At 41.5% G+C, this 16,431-nt stretch overlaps 2 protein-coding genes across 5 annotated transcripts in view; one reads left to right on the top strand and one right to left on the bottom strand.

The window, feature by feature from the left end:
• The window catches only part of fry (Protein furry), a 20,225-nt gene extending 14,420 nt beyond the window's left edge, over positions 1 to 5,805 (top strand). The window contains exons 36-53 of the mRNA XM_065479864.1: positions 41 to 327; positions 431 to 697; positions 854 to 1,021; positions 1,080 to 1,220; positions 1,273 to 1,447; positions 1,549 to 1,684; positions 1,739 to 1,805; positions 1,864 to 1,938; positions 2,264 to 2,308; positions 2,609 to 2,788; positions 2,994 to 3,137; positions 3,199 to 3,398; positions 3,539 to 3,747; positions 4,038 to 4,273; positions 4,339 to 4,530; positions 4,846 to 5,123; positions 5,228 to 5,328; positions 5,514 to 5,805. Coding sequence (XP_065335936.1) covers positions 41 to 327; positions 431 to 697; positions 854 to 1,021; positions 1,080 to 1,220; positions 1,273 to 1,447; positions 1,549 to 1,684; positions 1,739 to 1,805; positions 1,864 to 1,938; positions 2,264 to 2,308; positions 2,609 to 2,788; positions 2,994 to 3,137; positions 3,199 to 3,398; positions 3,539 to 3,747; positions 4,038 to 4,273; positions 4,339 to 4,530; positions 4,846 to 5,123; positions 5,228 to 5,328; positions 5,514 to 5,689 — 3,077 coding nt within the window. The 3' untranslated portion in view covers positions 5,690 to 5,805. The remainder of the gene's footprint in view (positions 1 to 40; positions 328 to 430; positions 698 to 853; positions 1,022 to 1,079; positions 1,221 to 1,272; positions 1,448 to 1,548; positions 1,685 to 1,738; positions 1,806 to 1,863; positions 1,939 to 2,263; positions 2,309 to 2,608; positions 2,789 to 2,993; positions 3,138 to 3,198; positions 3,399 to 3,538; positions 3,748 to 4,037; positions 4,274 to 4,338; positions 4,531 to 4,845; positions 5,124 to 5,227; positions 5,329 to 5,513) is intronic.
• LOC135936876 (uncharacterized) lies at positions 5,795 to 16,431 on the bottom strand. Of its 4 annotated transcripts, none has more exons than XM_065479867.1 (23): positions 16,391 to 16,431; positions 13,260 to 13,324; positions 12,913 to 13,082; positions 12,699 to 12,859; positions 11,976 to 12,135; positions 11,728 to 11,926; positions 11,321 to 11,538; positions 11,157 to 11,259; positions 10,638 to 10,894; positions 10,384 to 10,578; positions 10,013 to 10,267; positions 9,853 to 9,948; positions 9,324 to 9,531; positions 8,617 to 8,821; positions 8,371 to 8,554; positions 7,779 to 8,165; positions 7,045 to 7,332; positions 6,787 to 6,917; positions 6,639 to 6,729; positions 6,366 to 6,527; positions 6,161 to 6,257; positions 5,998 to 6,108; positions 5,795 to 5,942 (listed from the first exon to the last, which is right to left on the bottom strand). In XM_065479867.1, the coding sequence occupies exons 1-23, from the start codon at positions 16,402 to 16,404 to the stop codon at positions 5,875 to 5,877; spliced, it is 3,825 nt and encodes a 1,274-aa protein (XP_065335939.1). In that variant the 5' UTR covers positions 16,405 to 16,431; the 3' UTR covers positions 5,795 to 5,874. The 4 variants fall into 4 exon arrangements, with proteins under 4 accessions (XP_065335939.1, XP_065335938.1, XP_065335940.1 ...); XM_065479866.1 differs by lacking the exon at positions 16,391 to 16,431 and adding an exon at positions 15,785 to 16,002; XM_065479868.1 differs by lacking the exon at positions 16,391 to 16,431 and adding an exon at positions 15,859 to 16,002.

Below are 16,431 nucleotides of genomic sequence, written 5' to 3'. Positions count from 1 at the left end.
GCTGTTAAAAAAACCAAAATTTTATCATTTAATTTTCTAGGTCGAGGTGCATCTGATGAAGTCGTCGGCCGCAGCGTGATCGCGAGTGGTCCGTGTGCAAGCAAAATCTTCTCTAGCAACCTGTCACGATCACGCTCTGCGCAATCGTTGAAGCTACTGGGAGACCAAGCGAGTCAGGACGACAAGCTGACCATCTTGGCGCAGCTATTCTGGCTCGCCGTCTCGCTACTCGAGTCCGACTTTGAGCACGAGTTTTTGCTGGCGTTACGACTACTCAACAGAGTGCTGCACAGACTGCCTTTGGACAGGCCAGACTGCAGAGACAAGGTCAGTAATTAACAATTGAAAAGTTCTAAGAATGTTAAAATTTTTAAAAAATCTTAAAGTATTGAAGGAGACATCCACCAAAATAAATTATTTTTCTCTTCAGGTGGAAAAACTGCAGCAGCAGCTGAAGTGGAATGGTGGATTCCCAGGCGTGCACTCACTGCTGCTCAAAGGCTGCACGAACCCCTCGACGTATGAGCCGACCATTGAGCTACTCAGTAGATTTACCCTTCTCCTCGATCTTCCTGTCGTGGATCCGTCGCAGTCTTTAGCCTTCCCTCTTAACGTTATGGCACTGCTTCCCTACCTGCTGCACCACTACGAAGACGCAAACCAGCTGTGCGTGCAGAGCGCAGAAAACATTGCTCAGGTAAAATTTGTTAACAAGTTAGGAAGCAATATATTTTTTTAAATTTTGTTTATTATCCTTTTGTTTAAATGCCCTCCTTAAAATTTGCGAATGTTTCAATTTATTGAATTTTAATAGTTGTAAAATTTGAATTCCAATCGACATTCTTTCCTGCAGGTGAGCGCTGAAAAAAGTAAGAAGCTGGAGAATTTGGGCACCGTCATGTCGCTGTACAGCAGACGTACATTCAGCAAGGAGAGTTTCCAGTGGACCAAATGTGTTGTGAAATACCTCTACGACACTTACGCGCACTTTGGCCTCACAATGTTGGCATTCCTAGTTGAGGTAAGAATAATATTTAACATAAAAAATGGGGTTTGAAATTAAATTTTAACATGAACAGGTTTTGGAAAAGGGGCCGGCGATGGTGCAGCTACCCATTCTCAACATCATTCACTGCATGCTGCACTATGTCGACCTCAACTCTTCCTCCTCTCGCCCTATCAACAGCGACCTGCTTCGCGTCATCGCCAAGTACATTGAGGTGAGCGTGAAATTTAATTTGTCGGTCCTTCTTATTTTATTTAACAAATTAGGGGCCGCACTGGAGGGAGTCGCTGAAGATCCTGAAGCTAGTGGTGACCAGATCCTCCACCTTGGTCGCTCCTCCGCTTACAGTACACCCGACTTACTGGGAAAATAGCAATTCAGGGGTCATTCCCCACCCTTCTTTTGCTGACAGCGAAGTCTTCATGAAAAAGGAGCTTCCAGGTTTGTTAATTTTCCAGAATTAAAAAAATGAGTAACTGTGCGATAAGCGCGTTACCTGCACTGACCCTTGAGAGTGTTGAGCTTGAAATTCATGATTTCAGGTCGTACGATGGACTTCACTTACGACCTATCCCAAACACCTGTGATTGGCCGGAGATACACAGAGCCGGCAGGCAGAGAAAAGACAGCAGTGTCTCAGACCCACAGCAATCCTCACAACGCGTCATCGCCAAGAAGGTTAGCAAAATTAACCTATTTAACTCCAATTCGTCAACAACAGCGTGATTTCAGATCAGTGTCACTCTCTCCCGCGGACAGCGGAAACATTGCTGGGTGGAAGAGGCCGTGGCTATGTCAGGTATTTCGCGTCAAAGTCCCAATTTTATATATTATTATGCTCAATAATTAATTTGCAGAGCCGCGTTCGTGAGTGTCTGGTCAACCTGCTGACGACGTGCGGCCAAAGGGTTGGCCTGCCAAAGAGCCCATCGGTAATGCTCGAAATTTTTATTTTGGAATTCGGGACCTTTCCCTACATAGATCGTGCAGGGCATGAACTGTACAAACGCATGAATTTAAATACGAGCTGTCTAAATTAAGCCTCTTTGTCCATTTAAATGCGGTTTAATTCTAATCATGTCCTTACTGCTCTATTAGGATGGTTATTTGAGCTCTCTAACCCTGAGCAAGGTAAAGCCCCAACTGGGAATGCGATGTTAAATTTTCACCTTTTAGCTTACGTGGCCGAGTTGAAAACCAAAATACGACACGGCGCCTCGAATCTGCATGAACACTTGCATGTGAATTGTGTTTCAGTTGGTTTTTTTATCGAGCGCGCTCCGGCGGATTCCCGTGCAACGAGTAGGTAGCAGCAAATGGAATAAAATAATTGTTTGCTGTAACCAAACGTAAAAGTGGCGTCTGCCTAGAGCCTAGACACTAGAGACGGAAATATCCATTCGTGATCGTCAAGTAGCTAGATGCATGTTTCTGTAAACAAAAAAGCAACTCTGTTTGTAGGCAAAATGAGCACGCTTGGCTTCAGTACCATTTCGTAATCACTCACTGTTCTTAAAAATTCAATGTGCTTCGTTCAGGCGAAATCATGTCTGCTCTTTATTAGTTTTGACATCACTAAATCTTGTTTTTCCACGAAACCAGGTGATCTTCAGCCAGAGCTCTGATCTAATGGAGCGCCAGTCAAGTATGGCTTCATCCACCGAGGAGGTGTCCGCTCCCAACAATGACCTATCCGGCGGATCACGCAGGGATGACGCCGCCGACCAGTTTGGGGTCTTCAAGGACTTTGACTTCCTCGAGTATGAGAGCGAAAGCGTTGAGGTAAGTGAATTAATTCTTGCATATCATTAAAATATATTGTTAATTTGATTTATTGCTACTAAATGTTTTGCCATAAAAGATATAAATTGCCCCAAAACCCTTGTATCATTTTCAGATACGCGTTTTAAAAGTCCTTCGCTTTTTATTAATAGATTTCATAGAGCCTGAAATTTTTTTATTAATGCACCCTAAATTTTTCTCCCAGGGTGAGAGCACGGACAACTTCAACTGGGGAGTACGTCGTCGGCCGCTCAGCGACGGTGGCACTGACGTCGACCTCAGCTCTCAGCCAGTCAGCGAAAATCTCGTCACAGAACGAGAGACTACCCCTGTGTTGCCGCACCACCGCGTAAGTCAGCAGACATCCTGAGCATGATCGGTTTAAAAAAACAAATTTTGGTGTCCTATAGCGTGTCGGTGGGCACGACGAGTCTTCGGACGACGAGGTTGGCTCCGAGTCGCCGCTGGATGAGGTCGGCCTTCCGCAGGACTACACCGGAGCAGGCAGCACGGCTGGGTCGGCGGCAGGTGCCAGCGGGGTCTTCCCACCTTCCTCGCTTAGCATCAGGGAGAGGACTAGACACGATTCGGGCACAAGATCAGACACTTCGTAAGTTTTCTGCAGCGAAATTGATTTTTCTATAAACTAAAATCATCTCTAAAAATATACAAGATGTAGTTACTAAAAATCTTTGGATATTTTAACAGATTTCTTGAATTGAATAGCACCTAACTGGTTCAAATTTTCAGTGGTTCAAGTGCTGGTGACCTAGGCGACGTGACTCCATGCAACGCGTCACCAAGCATTCCTGCTTTTCGAGCGTACACCCGAGGCGACGCTGAGGAAGTGTGGCGCCGACACATGCAAGGCCTACTCATGCTAGTTCCGACAGCACCGCCATTGCGGCTCTTCCAGCTCCTCAGGAGGCTCGCACGCGATGTCTGCATCAAGGCCACAGGTGAAAATCTTCTATCCAGTTTTATTTAATTAACTTGCGACACATATTTGAGTTAAAAAAAAGATCTATGGTATTTTAATATCAATTCAATCTTGTCATTAATCAATAGTTTTATAATTTAGAATGATTTTTCTTGTGAGTAGAACATAGATAAAGTTTACTTTTTTTGTGAATCAAAATGCACTAAGAAATTAATAAAAATGCCGTTCGTTAATTTTGTACTTTTCACTATTCCATTTTATTAATAAAAAATGTTACTGATCAACATTTTCGTCTGATTTTGTTTTAAGGAATGACTTGGGACGTGGGTCGCCTTCTGTCAGCTCCATGCCCTGCACTGTGCACGCCGGTCGGACAGATTGCAGAGCTGCTGGCGAGCGGCAAGGCTGAGCCGCCGTTGGTGTGGTTCAGCTACGAGGTGCTCTCCCCCGCAGGAACCCGCTTCACAGACCAACTCAGGTTCGGCGCCCTGGAGGTGCAGGAGCACCTGGAGACTTTCCTCGACAGACGCGACGCAGCCATCGAGGTTCGTTGAAATCATTCCCCAGCGTGATGCATTTATTTCTTGATTTTTTATTTTTATTTTTTTAGAGCATGAACTCTGTTCGCTCATCAATGAAGATGCAGCTGGGCAACGAGCCCTCTGGCGTCACCGACGTGCCGACCTCAGTGCTGGTTGAGGCCGGCCGCTCTCTATACAAACTTCTCTTCCAGTTAGTCCTGCTGCTGGAGGCTACACACAAAATGGTCAATGCGCTTTCCACCACGGCAAAGGCCTGCCAGGTAAGCTGAATATGTGAATAAATTATCCAATATAAGATCTAATTTTAAATTGTTTTAGAAGCAATAACTGCTATGAAAAATTATTTGCAAGATATGTGGTTTCCTGAAATCAAACAATGAATAAACCTTGTTTTTTTCTACTAAATTTTGTAAACTTTCACTTGATTAATCAAAATCGATTAATTTTCCATTTAAGATATCTGACTTTCTAAAATGTCAAGTTAAAAGGTGTTAGTAGAAATACCATAGTACTAAATGTGCATTTAAAAAGATTGAAATTTTTTATTAAATGCCGCAAATTTTTCGCTTTCATAGCTGACGGACGTTTCAAACGAGGTGTCTTCGCTGGAGAGCCACCTGGTAGGTGCGCTTGACGACGGAGTGGGCCTTGTGGCGTCTGGAAACTGGAGCAGTAGTGGTGGCGCCGATTCGTCCGGCACCCCCACTCCAACCCCCAGTCCCGCGCACAGCATCGTCGCTGGCTCAGGCGGTAGCAAGGACGAGGCGGCCGCTGACGGCGAGGCAGGACACATCATCGACCTGCTGAAAGAAGGAAAGTGGAATGCCGCCCTCGGCTCCTCTCGCAGGTTCAGGTGAGTGGAATAGCTCCAGCTACCTAGTCTTAATACATTTTTTTAAATTTTATTAGTGTTTAGGATTTCTTCATTTCGGCTAATTACATTTGTTTTATTTTCAGAACATCTCTACTGGGAACTGATGCTGTTTTGGCACAGTATGAAGACGATATTACCACAATTCTACACGTTTATTGCAGACATTTGGCTAAGGATAGACCTGGTAAGACTTGCACCCACTTTTATTAAATCATTTTTATTCTTTACTAGTATTTAGTTTATTAATTTTACAAAAAAAAAAGATATTTTCTGCTAGTTTATAAAAAATTAAGTTTCTATTTAAATTCAGTTTACTAGTTGGCGTAAACATTAGCAAAATTTAAATTGTTTTTAACGTTTGCTCTGCAGACATATTTGTGATCACTCGTTCGCCACGGGAGGGCAGCGATGCCATTTCCCGCTTGCTGGAGGCTCTGTTCCAAATGCTAGCCGTGCTAGGTACCCTGGAGCCCACCACAGCCCCAAGGAGTCCTGCGCCCACGAGGGCCCAGCTCGACTCCCTGCTGCAGCGCACCGACTGTTGAGCTCCCAAAAGTCTGCGTTATCTCACTATGTTAGCATTTTAATTTTTTAATCTCCTCTGTGCATATTATATGTTCATGATCCAGACGGAAATAAACGTTGTGGTGTAGTAACAAAATATTTTCTTTAATCGCTCGCACCATCGATACAGAAATTAAATGGACACAGGAAGAAATGCCTTTGTGTCTCACAGCTTGAAGTCCTTAGGGTCCGCCAGACCAGCTAGGAAAATGTGTTCTGCGGTTGCTGGCGGCTCTGCGTGAAAAATGAATTTAACTTGGTATCCATTTTACAATTATGCATTTCTTACTCAATTGGTGGTATTTGTCGTCACCTGCAGCGTCCTTCCTGGCAGAGCGCACAGCATCAGACACAGCGAAGAGCACAACAATGCTCAAATTCAACGGCGGCTCTCCAGTCGCTGGATGGTCATTTTGAATATGAGGGATGATGAAAATTTATTTCAACTTTACCTTTGGACTGCAACACGCCGTCAGGATTTTTCGCATTCTTCCTGAACGTGACCCTGAAATCGGCTGGAATGTCTTTCGCTCCAGGGACCTTGTAGTTCTGCAATGGCATTTAATAAAGATTTTGGCTTATATTAATTTCGTAACAGTATAAGTATGATTAAATAATTGAAATAGAAATTATTTTAAAATCAATATAAGTGCTTGCCCATGTTCTGGTGTTGAGAAGGCGGCCAGTGGTTGGGTCGTGAATCAACTCCTCGGTCAGCCAGTAGCCCATTCCCATGACAAAGGCGCCTTCGATTTGTCCAATATCTACCATGGGGCTCATACTCTGCCCAGCATCCTCAAGCAAATCCACGCGCAAAATCTACGAAAAAGATTTTTCAGGTCCGTACTTGGATCATCGAGCAGACAATTTTTTAATGTTCGTCTCGAACCTTGGACCTAGCTGCTACAAAGTTTATTAGAATAAACTCACCTGCTTTTCGCCTGTGAGAACGTCGACCTCAACCTCGGCAATCGCAGCGCCCCAGATGTTGTACCTCTTCACATCGTCCTTCGGGGTGAACCTTAAAGAGGAAAAGTTAATTTAAACTTGTGTGAGTGCGGCGCTAGTAATTGCTCACATGTAGGTGGCAACCAGATCGATTTGTTTGCCGTGAGCATTTTTGATCAGTTCCAACCAGCTGGCGTTGGGCATCTTGTCCTTGATGGGCTGCAGTCTCTTGAGGAGCTCTTTGCAGCACTGCATCGTGGCCTGGAAAAAAATATATTTGAATTAGGCAAAAAACATAACAATCAAAATCTTAACTCGTTTATATTATAAAAATTAAATGCGAATAAATTTTTTAATTTAAGCATATAGGTCTTTTCTAAAAACTCACGTAGCTGACAGCTTCGCTGCCGAGACTGCCGCCGGTGACGATGGCATTGGCGCTGGTCAGCGTGTTGCTCGGCTTGACCGAGATAGAGTCAAGCGGAACCCCAAGGATGTGGGCCGCCACCTGCGCCACCTTGGTATTCATTCCTTGGCCCATTTCGATGCCACCGTGCGAGATGGCGACGGAGCCGTCGCTCTGGTAGATGCTCACGATAGCCGGGTGGTTGCCCCAGAAGTCAAACGGGTACTGCATCGGCACTATCGACATACCACGCTTCTTCCACCGATTCGCCTGAAAAAATTAACATGGAATTTTTAAGAATTAACTTTTCGGATGAAGGAAAATAAGTTTTCAATTTCGATGATGTAGTTAAAAGTATCCTTTATATGGGAACATAAAAATTGGAAAAAATTTACTTAAAAAATAAAAAAAACTTGGAGCGAATTAAAATTTAAAAAATTGATTTCATAATGCGGTTACTTCCATAGGGAGACAAGAATGTTTTTTTTTCAATTTTTAGCTCTGAACTCCTAGTTGTTCACCTATGGGAGTAGCCATTGCAAAATCAATATTATAAATTAAAATACAAATTTTTTAAAACCAAATTTAATATTTCGAAAATGGGTTTAAATTTTCGTGTATATATTTAATTTAAAATTCCCAAGAAAATCAAAAACATTTTTTATAATTAAATTTAACCTGTAATGAAAGCAAGATGTGTCACAATAAATACGCACTGCATTGAACTCGTTGACTTTGGCCCTCCTGGCGTCAAAGTCGCTGATCCTCTTGAGCTCAGCGATCATTTCGGCGATGGGGTTGTCGTTGTTGTGCAGGTTGGCCAGGCGCACGGCCAGCGGGTCGAGTTTAGTCTCGCCGGCGATGCGTTCCATGATTTCTTCGATGAAGGCGACGCCCTCGGTGGTGCCTGGCGCGCGGCACCACGTGTTGGACGCTGTGTCCGTCCGGATCTGCTGGCTCTCGACCTTGAACTTGGTGCTGTCGTAGCAGTTGTTGAAGTGCTCGCGCGTCGACCTCAGGGGACTGTCGTTCAGGTTGCAGCCTGAGTCTTGGAAGAACTTGGCCTGCAGATACTCGATCTTGCCCTTCTCGTCTACCCCCACCTAAAACACATACATTTTTAATTTTTGTAACAAGGTTCTTGCTCATACAAACAATATCACTTTATAAAAAAAAAATTAAAAAAAAACAATTCGGCTTATGGCCAAAATTTTTCTAGTCTATACAAATTACTCTCAAATCATAAATTTTAGTTGTTCCCATGCCAAAAGTTTAAAAATTGAAAAATAATTCTTTTTGTTTACGTACTTCGTACTCATTCCTGAGTCCAAAACGCTTTCCTGCCAGCTCCATGTTTGCCGTCATTGGCATCACCATCCTAACCGCCCTATTGAGTTTCTGCGAAGCGACGGCACACGCGCCGGCCAGCTGCGACGGCCGTGTGATTTTGGCTCCATATCCTCCTCCGAGTCGACGAACTGACATGTTCACTCTGCGCGAATAAAAATTCGGCAAAATGACAAAAAAAATATACCAAGAAAAATCATTGCTTACTTGCTAGCCTTAATGTCGAGGCAGCGGGCGACGACGGCCTGTCCCAGGTCGATCCACTGGGTAGTCGAGAAGACGTCAAAACTGTCGTCCTCCTTGGGCAGCACCAGGCACGACTGGTTCTCCATGGTCAGGTGGTACTGCTTGGGGATTTCGAAATCGCCTTTAATGATCTTTGCCGCCTTCGTGCGATGAGATGCAGTCTCTTCTGAAATTAAGAAAATAATATAATTTTTTTCCTTAAATCGTTTTACTGAGCAAAAAAGGCAACAAATTGTAAGGCATGTTAATTTATAGATGATTATTAAGATTTATTTATTTTGATTTTCTTGTAAATTATCTAGAATTCAAACAATCAAGAAGTCGCGAGGATTTTGAACAGTACGCGTAGAAATTAATTTAGGGTGATGGTTAGCGAATTATTGAAACATTGAAAAGAAAAAATTAAATTACACGCTCTTTTAATGTACAGCGATTGTTTTCATCAACAGTTATTTAACTTCTCACAAAATTCACAAGGTCAAAATATCATCCGTATATATAATGAAAAGCTCGAAAAGCTACTTTTTTAACACAAGAATTCGTGAAGAAAATACAATTCCACCTTTCTAATGACTGCAACTGCTGCCCTATTCAAAAAGTATTCTAGGCAAATTCCCTGAGACCCTTTCCCATGCGAGTAATCTATTGTAAGAACGTAAAAACTCTACCTTCATTCTCCGCCTCGTTGTCATCGGGGTGGATTCTGCTGCCGGCGTTTTGCAAGACTTCGCTCATACTGATGACTGGTTTGGTGATTGTTGAGTTCTTGTACTCGACTTTAACCTTGTCAGCAGCCTTGAGAGCAAGTTCCCTGGTTTCAGCCACCACCAGGCCCAGCGCCTGTCCGGCATATTTCACATTTCCACTGCAGAAAATCTGAAACATTTGTTAGTTTTGCCTTTCATTACATGAACTCATTTCTGTCAGTACTTCCTTGCTATATTAATGTTAGTAAATTGATCTTCCATTGCGAAAAATATATGTATATTCATCAGCTTTAAAATACTCATATTAAGCTATGATTATAACATCATTATTCTTTGGCGTCTCCTGCAACTCCAAACTAATATAATAAATTTTATGTTGATATCTTAGTCAAAATTTCATTAAAATAAATATTCATTTTTATTCTGCTTAATTTATTTAAGCAAAAAATTAGTTAATAATTAATTGATTCTTTAAACTGCATTAACTTACCTCCTCTTGATCGGCATAGCCAAAATCTGGCGGCGTGAAGATGTTGTAATGCACCATGTCGGTGTGCTTGAAGAAGCCAACCACGCCTGGCATCGCCTAAAATCCCATCAATGTTAATTTTAAACTCAGGAATCAAACCAAGAAAATGCAAGTTTCTTACAAGCGCCTCAGTGGGGTCGATGTTTGCGATGGTGCCGGTGGCCTGCGTGGAGAGAACGAAGGCAGCGTGCACTTCGCCCGGCACGGACGGAATGTCGTTGACGAACTCAGCTTCGCCAGAGCACTGGGCCAGCGCCTCGATCTTGGGGATCGGCTCGTTCAGCGGGTACAGCGACTTGTCAGTGTCAAAGTCCTGCTTGCCGGTCGACAGCGGACGCTCCAGGTTGGTCCCGCCAGACTTTTGCGAGTCGCTTACCTAGAAATTTACGAGCGTTTAGATGAGAAATGGACATTTACAAAGATGGATATTTTACATGAAAAACTAATACCAGATGAGCACCATTTTCAAAACTAAAAAATATCATTTCATACCTTGCTAGGATCGAGACCGAGCAGGAACTTGAAGAAAAGGGCCTGTGCCAGATTCTTCCGGTACTCAGCAGTAGCATCGGGCAGAACTCTGTCTGGATTAAGTTGTCGTCCAAGCTCAGCAAAAGCTCCGGAGATGGCCGCACTATCCAGCAGGTTTTTGCCCGTAAGATACGACTCAATGTTGCTCGCGTGGGTCTGAAAAAAACATACGTCTCAATCAAAGTGCCAAAAGGTAGGGCAAAATTTTCTTATACAAAGCTTGGTGCAATGCCACCAAAGACGATCCTGGGCTGGCCAACGACCTTCCAGGCCTTGGTGTCCTCAAACTCGAAGCAGAAACCGGCGTTGACGTAGGCGTGCGCGTTTTGGGCGCGAGGGGTGATCTTGAACGAGCGGAAACGGTGGTTTTCACCCTTCTTCGACAGCTCGATGCTCAAGATGAACTTCCTGTTCATGTCCAACACCAGGTAGTCGGCCAGGGTTACCGTTTTCACATCGCCAACGGCATCCACTGCAAAATGAGTTTATTTCTTTTAATGAATTTATCATAAAAACAAACAGAAATAAAATTAAGCTTTAAAGATATCTAAAAAAAATTAAGTCCTAAGATAATATACTAAAAGGTTTTAAAGCTTGGAAATAATAAAAAACACGTTACTAGCATGAAATAAAATATCAAAATTTGGGGTGTAATTTGATTTTATCGTAATGAATTCGTTTGCAATTTTTATTATTTAATTACTAAAAATCATTGAAATTCAGAATGCACTCACTGATGTTAAGCTTGGCGCCGACAGTTTCAAATGTGGTGAAAATATCAGAGGGAAATTCATGGTGTGCGTGTTTGATGGACAGATTTCCAGCTAGAGTTCCGGCCTAAAATATTGAGCATATTACACCATAAAACGAATCAGAAAATTATTGCTGCATCACTGACATTTCGGACAGGGACGTTGGCGATCCAGTCAATGTGCGTGGCCAGTTGATTAACGTATTTGAACTCTTTCTCGGTGACACTGGCGAAAAAGTTCATGGCCTCGGTTAGGGTGACATTTCCGCCCAGGGTGATTGCACCTGGCTTCTTATCGATCGACCTCAGCTCAGGCACCCCCTTCACGTCAATGTACACCTTAATCCCCTCGCTCTTGTAAACACCTGGAGCAAATTCAATGAGAATTTATTTGCATTTGATTCTTGGAAAATAAAATCAAATCATTTTAAAGAGCGAGCAGAAATTTTCTCTGCGTGCCGTCCATTTTTCATTTTGTTTCCTGTTTGGGAAACTCACAATCGAGTCTGTGTGTGATATGAAAATTGTATTTTATGCGAAGACATTCCAGTTACCTTCAGCGGTGTTTCCTGCGACCAGCTTGTATGGTGTCTCACCAATGTTGACCAACGCGTCACGCAACTCGGCCAGCGAGCTGACTTTGCGCCAGTTCACTCCGCCAGTGCTCAATGCAACCGACTTTGGCAAGTCGGCCGGAATCGAGCACTTCCCAGAGCAACGTTCCCCCGTTTTCTTGCAGATTTTGTAGACTTCCTAGTTTTCAAATAAATAAATTTTACAATAAATAAAATTCAAAAATTACTTCAATGTCGACGCAGCTGGCCTTGAGCTCGGGAGTGGCGTCCGAGGCGAGAGCCTTGAACGCGTCCAAAATGGGACGGTAGCCAGTGCAGCGGCACAGATTACCTCCGAAAGAGTTCTCAATTTGAGCCATAGTCGGTGCGTGGCCTCCCTCTAGCAGACTAAATAATCATATAGTAAATAAAAATTGCAGGGAAAATGCAAATTGTAAAATCGTACATTTTTCAATATAATATATTTTCTGGAATTATTTTCGCAAATTTTTATCAAAGAAGTCACTTTAGAGAAATGTTCCATTGTATGTATTAAATGGAAAACGGACAATAGTGTTGACTTATTTCTCCAACTATTTTCGGCTTTAAAACTAAAGCCCTTTTTATTGGTAAAATAAATCAAATTAACAGTTTAAATTTTAATTTAGCAACGAGGAAATTAGATTCTGTATTAGTTCTGAAGTGTTTCTCTCTTACACTTTTAAACACACTTTTCGATTTTGCTCTACTTCAAAAGTTTTCAGCCTTTTATCCAATTTGGCTCAGTGTGAAATTGCTTTCTTGCTAGTTCTGGCAGCCTTCCCTAGAAGGTTTTCTTTTTTTAAGGTTTGTTTAATCTGAATGCCATTTAGCAAGAACAAACAAAGAAATATAGATAAAATTCATTTTTCAAGTGTCTTACTCAGCATGATTTTTCGGACGCAGTTCTCAAGATCAAACTAAATACTCACTTGTACATATTCATGACCATGCCAGGCGAGCAGTATCCACACTGTGTGCCGTTGAATTTGGCTAGTTGCGCCTGGGTCTGATGGTAGCCCTTCATGCGGTTACCAATGCCCTCGATGGTCGTGATTTCCCAGCCGTGGCACGAGAAGACCGGCACCAAGCACTACAATTATTTTCTTAAGATATTTCTAACAGTCCTGAAAGAAGGACACAAACCGAGTTAACAGCTTTGGTCTCGCGCTCTTTGGAGACCGGGTGCTCGACGGTAGCCGAGACGATGCACGCGCCGCAGCCACCTTCGGCGCACATGAACTTGGTGCCTTTCAGGTTGGCCACATCTCGGATAAACGTGTTCAGGCTCGTGTCCTCCGGAAGACCACTGCCAGCTACGACAAAAACCATAGATATAAACTCGAAAATTGTAAGCACTTTCGAAAAGAACTCCCAATGGCGGTGGGTTAAATTTGGTACAATCAAATTACCAAATGTCAATTTTTGCAGGAATATTAGTTAGCTATTTCAAGATTTTTAATAGTATAATAGTTTTAATTAAAAGAACTCACCTTTGTAGGTCTTGCCATTAATGGTAAACGTGACTTCGTTTGCCGCATCGTTAACAGGCGTAGCGCTATAATTATGAAATACAGGTTTGTGATCAATCCACATGCCTCAATTATACATATATCAACAATTAAACTTTTTGTAAATAATACACGCTTATTTTTTAAATTTGTAATAACCAGTTAGAGCTGCTTACTAGTCAGCGTGATGATGGTGATTACTTTTCTTGCTCGACCTAAAGCACTGCATTTTGCTTGTCTACGTGAGATGCCCTACTGGTCTTTTGAATTATAGGTGATACGGAATATCTTGCACTTCAGACCGGCGATCCAAGCATCAAACAGTGCAAAGGTACACTAATCATATCATATGTTGGATTTCTAATTAGCTAATGATACAAATGACTCTATCTTTAAGAGGGCTACGCTTGATCTCTTTGTATACAGCCAAAAAACACAGATAAGATACGACAGCAGAATTTTTCATTGGTTTCATAGTGTTTTTGCAGTTAATACTGCATAAAACTCTTTAGGCTCCTCAGATTAAAGTTCAGAGCAACTAATATTTTGTGAGTCTTGGTAAAAAATTGATTATGCTGTGCATGGAAACCTCTTTACTGTCTACTTAAAGATATTGACCAAATTGTTTTCAAACGGGTTGAGCACATTGATGTCAATTTCAAATAGCAAATCTTTTATAAAACTAAAATTTCTTTTGATGGTAAAGACTGTAACTAATTTTTAAATTACCTTTTCATCTTTATAATTTATTTATGACAATATTTTTTTAATTCAATCTAATCTATGGGGCACTAGGTGGTGTTGAAAAATATCGAGGATAATAAAGTTTAACTGGATATTAAAGTAGAGTTTTACAGGCAAAAAATTACTCTCATTATTTATTCTTAAGAATATTTTGCAATGTTTGGGGTTCATTGAGTATATTTTTTGAAGAGTTCAGCAACAGTTTTATCTCTACAAAGTGCAACAGTGGAATTAGGACGGCGTAATAATTAAAATCAGCTTTGCCAAATTTCTCAAAATATGAAACAGTTTGTCAATGAGTCTTCGTTTGATTTCAATTCCTCTCGTCGCGATCTATTTAAGGGGGTGTAAAAATTCCACTCCTGATGAAATAAATCCTGATTTTCTACAGGGAGAAGTGCGCCATCCGTTGTTTGATCAGCATCCAACTTTGGAGCCGATTTTAATTTAAACGGTAACCAGGGAAAATTTATAGCTCTATACCAATTTTTAGAGAGTATTTCAATAAAAGATCAAAAGGGCTTTCCACAATTGTTATGTATAGCCTCACTAAAAGCGTTCTAATTTTTGTTAAATTTAAATTTTGTTTTCAATCATGATGGGCGCAGCACAAGAAAAAATCAGCTCGCATGTTCTTATACTAGGATAAAGTAAAAGGTGTTTCAGCCCCGAAGACCTCGTCAGCAGTACAAATCCCATTAAGCAACGCAGAAAATTTCAGAGGATTTCACCTCAGCAGCAATGGAATATGCTTAATGGCAATCAATTTGGTTTATTTTAAATGAAAAAGTGATGGATTTCACGAACTATGCCTCTTCTCTACACCCTCGTCCTTACGACACAATCCGCCCTTGAAAATTTCTCATGCCCAATCTTAAGAGATGCGAAATTTAAAAGACCTCCTCCTTTTTCTAAAAAATCATATTAACACCAAGAAAATGAAAGGAAAAAATCCACTCGCAAATCATCTCATTTTAATTTAGATTTAACAACTTTTAAGCAATAAACTGCATAAATGCTTAACCCAGCAAAAAACAAAATAAATTTTCATAATGAATTTCCCAGCATCAATCAATACGGTCGAAAAATAATAAAGCTGCATGCCAAAATATCATTTGCAAAATAGGAAGTTTAGTGTGCCTAATTGAAAGGTCGTGTTGACAAAATGGATTGGAAATACCTCATAAAGAATCAAAATTAAAACTCCGTTTCTGTCGAAGGATTTAGTTGAAGTTAAATTCAGCCGACAACAAGCTGAGCCTTGTTTTTGTTTTGTTTTATCTAGCTCGCTTTCTCGTGTGCGGGTTAGGATCAATACTTCTTTATAATAGCGAGCGCGAGAGAGCTGGAGCGCCACGTTACGCTCTCGGACGGCCTTGTGATGATATTTTTTATTCGCGCCGGGCTCTATCCACTCGCACGTGAAGTCTGCATGAAATTGGCTATACAATAACGTAAGCGCTGGGATTTTTTGCTCTTCTGTAGCCCACTCACCGGCAAACACAAAGCACATCTCCCGCATAGCAACAGAGAGCTTTAACTCTCTCGCTCTTGTTCCGCAATCCAAAGGGCCACTATTTTTTTTGAATTATATAATCAAAAAATCGATTTCAAAATGAGAGATAGTAGACTTATATTAGCATGCCTAAATTGTAGAGAAATCTTCTAACATTTTTTTTTTGTTTTTGTTTTGAAAGGATTGTTTTTGTTATCCAACAAAACTGTGAAAAATCGAATAAAAATGCCATGAACGTTATTTTTACCTGCCAAATATTGCGTTCCACATGTTTGCTACGAGTGTCGTTGTTATATTAACACTGTAATAGTAACAACTGACCTCTCAGTGCAGGAGAAACGGACGCGAGAGTTGCAGATAGTGCCTCACACTCCTTCGACTCTGCAGACCCCACCAGTTTCAAATAAATAATAGCTCCCTAACGATGATGCCATTGGAGGGCACGCACCGTGAATTGAGCAGAGAGGAGGATAAATTAAATCCTCGACAGATGACAGATCTGACACTGCACGTGTCTAGCTCTAGCGCTTCAACTTTATCACGTTCCCTCTTTGCTTTTTTCAAATGCAAATTACATATATCACGGATCAAAGTTATGTTATTTTTTGTTATATCCCAAGTATTCATTCAGGTATTTAATGAATGTGTGAACACAAAGAGTGCGGAGTGTGAAATGAAGTTAGCCTATCTCTAAAGCAGCCAAACTGAGCAGTTCTTTCCCTTTCCTAACCGGCCACCCCGCAACTATACTACTTATCATTTTTGTTTTTGCCTCGATAGTAGAACAAATTCAGCACAGCAAATTATAAAAATGGCTATATATAACTTGCCACCTTTTTTGAACAAAACTAACCTTAGGAGCTGCATCTCTCAAACAAACAATGTTGTGACTGC

The sequence above is a fragment of the Cloeon dipterum genome, chromosome 2 (genome assembly GCF_949628265.1).
Source record: "Cloeon dipterum chromosome 2, ieCloDipt1.1, whole genome shotgun sequence".
Classification (NCBI taxonomy): Eukaryota; Metazoa; Arthropoda; class Insecta; order Ephemeroptera; family Baetidae; genus Cloeon; species Cloeon dipterum.
Note: the sequence above shows the minus strand (reverse complement) of the source record. Positions and strands in the feature narration are given on the sequence as shown.

What these genes read in the sequence shown, in the direction of transcription:
- LOC135936876 (XM_065479865.1), bottom strand. Translation starts at nt 13,506, where the DNA reads ATGCAGTGCTTTAGGTCGAGCAAGAAAAGTAATCACCATCATCACGCT. An exon ending in AGACCAAAGCTGTTAACTCG is followed by an intron (nt 12,860 to 12,912) that starts GTTTGTGTCCTT and finishes AAATAATTGTAG; the next exon opens with TGCTTGGTGCCGGTCTTCTC. An exon ending in GTGGCATTGCACCAAGCTTT is followed by an intron (nt 10,579 to 10,637) that starts GTATAAGAAAAT and finishes TGTTTTTTTCAG; the next exon opens with ACCCACGCGAGCAACATTGA.